The sequence below is a fragment of the Tubulanus polymorphus genome, chromosome 3 (assembly GCF_964204645.1).
Source record: "Tubulanus polymorphus chromosome 3, tnTubPoly1.2, whole genome shotgun sequence".
In the NCBI taxonomy this organism is placed as follows: Eukaryota; Metazoa; Nemertea; class Palaeonemertea; order Tubulaniformes; family Tubulanidae; genus Tubulanus; species Tubulanus polymorphus.
Genome location: NC_134027.1, coordinates 20239182 through 20248952, shown reverse-complemented (window position 1 = coordinate 20248952; position 9771 = coordinate 20239182). Strand labels below are relative to the sequence as shown.

At 39.3% G+C, this 9771-nt stretch overlaps 1 protein-coding gene across 1 annotated transcript; it reads right to left on the bottom strand.

Moving 5' to 3' along the window:
- Positions 1-458: 458 nt before the first annotated feature.
- On the bottom strand, positions 459-7394 carry LOC141902332 (NADH dehydrogenase [ubiquinone] 1 alpha subcomplex assembly factor 3-like). The gene is made up of 5 exons (XM_074790002.1): positions 7218-7394; positions 3500-3713; positions 2590-2656; positions 2397-2497; positions 459-1290 (listed from the first exon to the last, which is right to left on the bottom strand). The coding sequence occupies exons 1-5, from the start codon at positions 7298-7300 to the stop codon at positions 919-921; spliced, it is 837 nt and encodes a 278-aa protein (XP_074646103.1). The 5' UTR covers positions 7301-7394; the 3' UTR covers positions 459-918.
- Positions 7395-9771: the final 2377 nt, after the last annotated feature.

Genomic DNA, 9771 nt, shown 5'->3' with positions numbered 1-9771 from the left:
ATGAAATTTCAATTTCAGTTGGAACCATTACCATGTCGACAACTTCCTCTTACACTGGGTATCATAATCCATCAGGAATCTGTCATATGGGAGGAGGCAGTTTAAGCCCGAAAAATTATCAAACAGCTTTGAACAGCCTCCCATATTGCATATCATAGGTACGAGCCAGGAATCTATGCATATGTACTTCATCGATGAAAACATGTTCAAAATGGCAGATAATCTAATCATTGTTTTTCCTAAAAAGCTGAGTAACCCCAAATCCATGTAAGAGGATGTGTCCTATGACAATGCTGACACTGACCAGACATCAAAGCATCTTCAAAATTTCTCTCGTAAACATCCAGAATGTATAGAAGTACTGATTTCTGCAAACAATAATGGCCACCAATTATCGAGCTTAAATCTGGGCTAAAAATCAGTATGACAATAGAACAAATAGATGAAAGTATGATCGACAAAAGCGTAGGTTTATTAACAATACTAGGGGCTAACAAAGTTCTAGATTATTAGAACCATTTTTCAAAACTTAATACAGGAATCATTCAATCTGCTGCCAGAACCAGCCCCCAGGGATTCGATACCAGTACTTTATCATTGGCATTATTCCAATTCAAGATCATCTGACCTTTAAATGTGTTCAGGACGTCACCCGAGGCATTCCGAATCGAAAATGAACTATACGAAGACTACTTCAAAAACTACGCCATGTTTGACTGGAACAGTATTATATTGGGCATGAAAATGAACAGCCAATTAATGAACTACAAACGCTTGATCATTTTATCAACACACTTAAAAAAACGTCATCAAGACTTTACCCTACAATGTTGAATGTCTGAAAGGGTGGTTCCAAGCTTCAGATTGATGAATGCATAAATAAAGAAACTACCCTGATAAGAAATACCAAGTAATGAATCACTCTTTATCATCTTTTTTATCATTTCTATCATTTTGTGAGTTTTTAAACATTTCCTCGTGCATCCTCTGTCCTTTTCCAGTGTGACTTGCGATTCGTGATTTCGTTTTCGCAAGACTGCCTTTCAACGACTTGTAGCCCAACTCAGCCGTTTCCTCGAAGTTAGCGTAACCAGGAATGTCAGAGAAATTCTGCAATCGTTTCGGCAACACGGTGAAATCGCTGATATTGTCGAGCAGCTGGCGATCTAGTGCCGATTGCAAGTCGACGCTGTCGTCATGATAACGGTCGACGTACGACGGCGGTATCAAAGCTGCCGCAACGAATCGTCCTTCAGAATTCAAAAAGTTAAACGTCGAACACGCTTGATCCTGAAAAAAAAAAAAATGAAACGGTTCTTCAGCATAAAGCCGTTTTATGCCTATAATTCAACGAGTAGTCGACATCCAGGGGTATCGATGAATGTATTTTCCAAAGCTAGAATCAACAGACAATGGGCCGTTCTGCTGGACTGAATCTGATTTTAGGAAGAACTTGAACAAGACTAAAACTTGCTTCGTTATCTACTGTAGATCATTAATCTTGGTAGCAACTACAGCCACACATTCCTTCATAATATTAAAGTATTTATTTTAACTTGTAGAACAGTGCCTTGTTGGTTACATCCTTCTAGTAAGAACTTTAACACAGAACTGCCTTTAATGATGCATTGATGGATGAAAAGTTCAATCAATAGCCTGCTGGGACTTAATACCTCAGTGGGCTAGTGAGCTTACAAATTAATCATGAAACCAGGCGATTGAAATTGCATCAGCACACTTTCAAGAGATTTTGCATTTACACAGGGGTAGTTCTAGCCTAGGTTTTTGAGTACTGCTCAGCTGTGGAAGGGCACCTATGTCATAGAATATCTTGAATTTTTAGGGTTCAGACATGTATATCTGAGTCAATTTAGGGCATCAAGTCCTTCTCTGTATGCACAAAATATGACATTTTCACATGTCAAAGAAATATCATTCATTGAAAATAAGAAGTTGACCCATTGTCGATTATTCAAATTGGCTGTTTTAAATCACTTCTACCAGAACTTGGAAAATAGAAGGGTGTTTCTACAATCGTGAGTACCGCTGAAGCGGTAGTAGCGGTAGGCTGGATCCCCCACTGTTTACACAAGTTCTGTTAGCCATGACATCAAAATTGAACACAAATATGTAGTCCTTAGACTTTATCAATGACCAGACTGTCAAAATGGAAAGGTTAACCAGATTTCACGTACTAACATTTCTTGAAGGGGGTCTGAACGCACGAATTTGAACCTGATAACATTGATGAGATTCCGGCATAATCCTCCATCAAAAGGCAAACGTCCAGACTTCACACAATAAAACATGATGTGTGAATGTCACGAAGAGGGTAGATTTAGGCTGCAGATTTGATACCTGCACCAACAAAAACTTGATAATTTCCCCCTTCTTACCGTTGATAAGATTTCCACGTTAATCTTATGTGACAATAACGTACGCAGGATAGTATTATCAATGGCTGCTTCTCTTTCCCCTTTACCAATAATCAAAATATCTGTAATTCAAAAAAATAAGACTAAAATTTCTATGATTTACATGTTATGACAATATGAACACTTGTTCGGCGAGACACCTAGAATTACGTACCGAGTTTAGGCTCAATCACAGTAAATAAACTCAAAGAATCTTTATTGATATCGTGTGACCCTGATACCTAGAAAACAAACAACATTTTAGGAGAAAATAAGGCAAACCTAAAGATTTCAACTAAGAATCAAGACCAGCTTCCATAGGTCTGAGTTGACGTAAACTAAGACTCGTGGAATACAGCATTTGAAAGTGAACTTTCGATTCTGAGTTACAACTTATTGATAACTCGTTATTCCCATAGTTATATATGAATTCAAAATACACAAGTTTTTTCCAAGTATTTCAAGGGTGATTTAAAAATTTTCCCAAATGGAGCCTTCGTAGAGGTCGTCACAGTAGACTATGTTCAAGTCGGGTCCAATCAACTCAGAGGTTTGTTGAAATATTTTTTGTAACATAATTCATAAAATCCAACTCGGATCTTAATTGAACACATTTCTACGGCCCCAAAATGTCTGTCTACTGTATTTTCAAACAGTCATTTTTCATTTTTGATTGAGTGACAAGCTCGCATTTCCATTCCTATAAGGAACTTGCTCTATCGTTTTTCAGTTAAATTGGACCAGAGGCACCCCCAAAAATCACTTCACTAAATGCCCTCCTTCTTCAAGCCAGATTTGAATTGGCCCAGGGATCACTTTTTTACATCCTTACAAGAGTGGCTTCTTCATATCTTTTCAGAACAAAATACCAGGACTTTTCACATTGACGAGGTACACATAAGTGGTTACCGATCACAATCTAGACTGATATGTTTTGACAGACTGACACTTTTCTTGAATTGCTCCCACATTTTCCCCAATTCATTCAGCAGACATCCGTCTTTCACATCAATTTGAGCCCACCTCCTATACGCGACGAGCCCCTTGTATCTTAAACATGTAATCATGGTACATAATCAACTTACGTTCCATTGAAGAATTGAGTTTGGGAATATTACACAAGGCCCGATAACTCTCATTCCATTGTTCAATCTGAATCCCATCTGACTGTAAGAGTTAATCAATATTGATTCCTGATCTTGATTCAGTATCGAGATCGTCGATGTTTTCAATGAACCGCCGACTGCCTCATTTTCCGAACATCCCGTATACTCGCCGATTGAATAATTTCTAAAGCAACTGAAAAAAAACCACAAATTTACATAAGACGTTAACAATTTATGAAATGAACGTGATCGTCATTACTTTGGGATGCCACCTCAGGTTTGCAGTTCCTTACGGAACTCAGCAGTTCAGTCATGACCAGGTGACCTGGCTCTATGGCACGGTCTTATCTATTCAAACAATGGAGAACCTGCAACCCTACTCTGGCAATTGAGGATCTAAATTACAGCAAGAAAGGATATACAGCCAACCCTCATTACGAGATCGTCTACAAAGAAATATTAGTTTCAACGAATGAATTTCTGTGTCCAAGCCAAAAAAGTCGTTATTTCCTTTAATTCCGCGACATATGAAATATAGACAGATCTAAAGGTGAGTGTAGGTCAGCCTCACTGCCAGCGACAATCGCGTCGCAAAAACTCACGACCTACGCTACCTTGCGAATCCCAGTGATGGGTTGCGACTACCAGGGTTCTTTGTCGCAACCGACCTACGAGCTCTTGTGACTGGGAGTGACGCGATTCGAACCCAGTCCACAATATGGGATTCGAACCCACAATCGTTGTGACTTGCGACGCAACAAGAGGAGATTAAATTCTCGATAAGACATTTCTCGAATCCTTAAAAAAAATTATTTCAAAACGCATCTCATTACCATGACCCAGTTCCACAGTTTTGAGTTAGGCCTAACTCTGAGTAAAGATTAGTTCATTTTCGATGAGTTAACTTTGAGTCGAATCTTAACACAATACTGTGGAATTGGGTCCATAATGGTAATGAGATAATTTTTTTGAAGATATTCGAAAAATGTCTTTTATCGAGAATTTAATCTCTGTATTCATGCTGTTAAGCCCATAAATTCCAGTATTTTAGCTTTAAGTCAAGACTATTATGAAAGCCTACCGATTATGAAATGGAACCGGTCGATGGTGATAGAAAATGCAACAAGTAAGTTGTTATGTTCGATCTGAGGGTTAGAAAGCTACCTTTCCCTTGTAATAACCAGGAATTTAAACTCTCTATCTTTGTGTTGTTTGGTGCCATTCTTAGTAACTAAGTGTCAACCAGAATTGCGGATTGCGTTGCTTCGACCAACGCGCTCTTGTGACTGGCACTAACTAGTCGCACGGTCACAGACAATCGCACCGCAACCGACTCACTTGCAACGCAACAATCGCATTGGGTATACACAACGGGAGAGAGTGATAGATAAACTAAAATGTTAAGCCCCCACACAGTAGCGGCTGCGACGCTGGCGTCAAAATCACCTAGTGTGCGCGTGAAATTGTTAGGCGTTTTTACCACTTGTGGCTTTGATGCCAACATCTAAAAAATTTTATATCAGGCAAGTACGCCTGAGTGTGCGCCTAAGTTTGCAGCAGTGCTCCAGGATTTAGTTTCAATGCACACGCGTTGAGATCACATTATTGGCCACTTGACCTACAAAAGTGGCAGAGGCAGCACCCGAAGCTGCGTCATTGTTGCTAGTGTGCAGGAAAAGTTTTCGATGTTGCTGATAAATTGCCGCGGCATACTTGTTGCAACGGCTTTGACGCTAGTGTGCGGCCCGCTTAAGGCAATGGTCTGCTGTGTAGCGCAGAGGGCGACTATGAATCCCTCTTCTATGGAGTCGGTTGTTGAAGTTGTGATTTGTAATTAAATGTGGCTTTAGGGCTTGCTGGATCGGATGATCGAATCAATGCTGTTCACTCGGTTCATCGCGGTATGACGGTGCATGCATCTCGGTAAAAAGAAGGATCCTAATAAATTTCAAGCGAAAACCGAAGAGTACACGAACTCTTTCTTCTCAAAGACAGTTAACAATTGGAACAGATGTAGGCTACACAGGCCGATATCTACCACATCCGTTCCAGCGTGAACCCGCAGAGCGTCAACTATAAAGAACGCACACCTCCCTGCGCCAATGATACATGCTATCGTGGCCGACGCAGTACAAATTAAAGAAATTAAGAAAGGACAACCGGTGAACACAACGAAGAGGAACACTTTCCAAAAACGGCTTATTCTGCCAATTTCGGCGTTTTCCGCCAATAACGGCAGAATCAGCCGTTTATGGATCACTCAGTTTTAAACTGCTTCTGCCAATTTAGCCGAAATCAGCGTTTTCTGCCATTTAGGCTTGTTCTTAAAAAACGCCATTTCCGCCGTTTTCAGCTATTACAGTTTATAAAACTACATCGCTAGTTACGGCGTTTTTAGCGTAGATAGTTTTACAGGTGCTATTTATAGTGCTTAGATCCATGGGAGTCCCTATTATGACATCATCGCTTTTCTGCTGGCATACATTTGTATATTTTCGCTGAAAAATTTATCTCATTGATCCATTCCAGACTTCAAGAAAGAATTAAACATAAATGTACAGAATTTCTGATAGCAACAGTAGTTTAATTCTGTTCTTCCTGTATGCCTGTATTCTATGTAATAAATATATACGTACATGTTTCCCAAATTGTTTCAAAAATGTTTGTTGTATTTTGGAATGAGTCCAAATACGGCTGTATTGATTTTGAGTGTTGTACCGTCATGGGCCACCAATTCATTCAATCACTATCCATCACAAGTCCAATTAGCTGGGAGGCATTGAAGATCTTAATTACCTTCAATTAACCAACATCATTTGCAGTCCAATATATCCCTCAACCATTCTATGCTTTATAAGGCAAGATAAGACCATGGGCAACACTTATAAACTAGATTTTTGATACACTAGTTTCTACGTCCACGATTGATTTGTCTTATGAGAATGATAATGATAATAATTTTATTTTTATTTTTATTTTTAACATATAATATTTACACACACGTTCACCTCAGCAAATTAATTATTTTAAAAATTCCTAAAAAAAGTACCGCGTAGACACTAGGGAAAACGTCTAAGTGGAATCCTCATGTATAACAAGTGGAATGCCAATAATGCAGGCTTAATAGTTTATGGTTATAAAACTAACTACGCCAAAAACGGCTGAATACGCCAGAAATGGCGAATGTTTTTATGTGTACCCATGGCAACGTTTACTTGAAAACTTTATAATAGTTTTTAAAACTTGTTCCCACATTTATTTGTAACAAAAATCATGATTAATAAACTTGTTTCATGCTGTAGTAGTTTTGAGAGTTTTCCAGGAGTTTTTGGGCTTCATATGACGTAATCATTTAGAAAAACGTAAATTTAACCATTTTACCTAGCTCAAAAATTTCCATCCTAGCGTCATATGAAAGCTTATCGTCTGCTTGAGATTATGACTTAATCGGCAACGTGCGCTAATTGGACCGGAAGTGCGCAAAAAACTTTAAAGCAAAACTCGAAACTTAGTGAGCTGAAACTGGCTGATTAAGCCATAAACGACTGTGAAAGTTTCAAAACTGAGTGATCCATAAACGGCTGATTCTGCCGTAATTGGCGGAAAACGCCGAAATTGGCAGAATAAGGCAATAATATTAAGCCGTTTTTGGAAAGTGTTCCTGACTGCTTACTAAAAAATCCAACAAGTTACTTACGCCGGTTTGTTTCGAGGTCCAACTGCAAGCATTACTCGTATTGCACATCCCTGAACTCTGCTCAATAATCTAGAAACCAGCATTTTTCTTAGTAATAATCAACTGAGTCTACAAAATTAAAAAATCTCAATATTTCGTTTTTTCCCAAAATATTCGCTCGACGACCTTGAGCTTGGTCGGCGTCGGTTACGAAAGACTGATCGTACAGTGGCGCCAGCTGTCAATCGGGAATGTAAACACCAATCCCGATGCTGGCGCCAACACCATGGCCGATGATGGCCTAGTAGATCGGACGCTTTCGGAACTTAGTATATGCGATCTCAGTAGGAAAATGAAGGTGTTAGCCAGTCATCTGAAAGCCGCTAAAGACGAACAATCGACTCGTCACCATTGCGTCAAATTTCAACAGGTGCAAGTCGAAATTAAACTGCCGAAAACGATGTTTAAATCTGCAAAAATTCCCAAATCGGAAGCTGTTGCGACGATTATTTAGCCGATTATTTGTGGTGGCCTACGTGACACAAAACACTGTTTTTGAATACGATTTATTCGGATCGTTAGAATTTCAGATATGACCCAAATTTCATGGATCAGTAAAGAAAATTATAATACACTTTTGCCCAATAGATATGATTTATTTGCAAAAAAAGTTTGCGCTCGTCGAAAATAGAAAAAACATGCTGTTGTTAATTTACCCGTACCGTCGTCGAGACTGTTGTACGCCTAAGGCGATTACCACACACACACTACAGCCTAGCCGTATGTGAGCATGTCCTGTCCTGTGGCATTGTGGATAAGGCAGGTGTTTGACTCACAACCTCGACTCACAACCGAGAGGTTATCTGTTTGAATCCTAGTGAAACCTTTGCCTTGGGTAAAAGTGCAGATCCGCACCTCTCGTGACTGACGCAATCTACTGAATTACAAATCACTGTTCTAACTTCAGAATGTCTCACAGAATCCAATGCAGGCAGTGATTTATCTTATGATATCTCTACTAGAAAGCAGATTTTTGGCCCGGTCTTTATCTCAGAATTGTGACGATCTTTCGATAGGACGCCATGTTGGATTGGGAAATCTAAAGTGAAGATTTGTCTGAAGTAATTACTGAAACGATGTGAGGGTAATCAGTGCATAAACTAATCAAATTTTTGTCAACTGTCACTAAGGTTATTAATGCTAACCAAATTGTCAGATATCATTGTTGAAATTGACAAGAAATTTATATTTTTCATCCTCAAATTGAGTTGGTCATGAAACATCGTTTCAGCAAATATTCTAAGCAAATCTTCACTTTAGATTTTCCCATCCAATATGGCGTCTGGTTCAAAAATCGTGACGATCTCAAGACAAAATCCAGGCTAAAAATCTACTTTCTAGTGAAGATACTATAAAATAAACCAGTGTAATGAATTGCTGATGACATTTTGAGTCTCAATCAGTGATATTTAATGTAATTGATTGAACCATTTACGAGAGGTGCTGATCTGCACTTTTACCTTGTTATAGGTAGTAAGACCCATATCAGTGCCGGTCGACTCACTGATTTCAGGCGCGGATGCAGGGCCATACAGTAACTACAGCACAGTGAAAAAAGGGTACCAACTTTGAAAAGGGCCAGTATTAATGCCCAACGAGCGAGTTTGAGTTTGAGTGCCATTCATTTGTATCATGCCACTAAATTTGCCTTCACATTCAATTTGCTTGTGGCTTTTTTTAGATTTTTGGCGAAATTTGCCCTTTTTCGATTAAATTTATAGAGCAAAAATTATGTTTCTTTTAGAATAGTGCCCTCTGGAGTAAAAAAAATGCCTTAGATTGCGTTTAATGGTTTTGGGCAATTTATTTCATTCACATTTTGCTTTTGGCCTAGTACTGAAAGACGATTATTTTTTATGGCGCACAAATTATGTGCCCTTTAATTTACTTTAATCCCGAAACAAATTTTTCGAGGGCTAAACTGCGACTACCGCACATGCTGCATGGTTTACGAAAGTTAATTTACATATAGCCTCACCTAACCTCTTTCACGCATGTGCGTGGGTAGATAATTGATGCATGCGCAGAGAGAACTCACGTGCGGCTAATCTGTGGAGGTTGTCGTATGGTCACGTACGCGTAATAACTTTGAAAAAAAAATAAAAACGCTGTAACTCAGTACCAAGTGATCCTGGTGAATTATCATTGACTCTCCCTCTGTAACCTAGCTGGTATCCCATTGCCTGATCAATGCAGGCAGGATCATTCATGGCCCTTTGTCTATTCAAGTATTCAATTCTAAAAACGGCATCATGAGACTCGGCCATATCCCGTCCTTACAGGAATTCTAATCTAAAGACAGCAAGACTGCCACATTCTTCCGTTGCAAAGATTTGAACATGATGGCCTTGCGATATACGTCACAGTCCTGCCTCACATAGGCTGCTGGAATGTGAACCTGGTGACATCGTTAAAGTGCCACATTTCTGCCTCGCAGGGATTTGAACCTCATAACATGCAATGAGTGCAGTGTAAAACCACCCCTGCTCTCTAGCTGCTAGCGTTTTATATACGT

Excerpts from the sequence above, each read along its gene's own strand:
- LOC141902332 (XM_074790002.1), bottom strand. The coding sequence starts at position 7,300 with ATGCTGGTTTCTAGATTATTGAGCAGAGTTCAGGGATGTGCAATACGA. Across the intron at positions 3,714-7,217 it reads GGACCTCGAAACAAACCGGC|TTGCTTTAGAAATTATTCAA; the intron begins GTAAGTAACTTG and ends GTTTTTTTTCAG. Across the intron at positions 1,291-2,396 it reads ACGTGGAAATCTTATCAACG|GATCAAGCGTGTTCGACGTT; the intron begins GTAAGAAGGGGG and ends TTTTTTTTTCAG.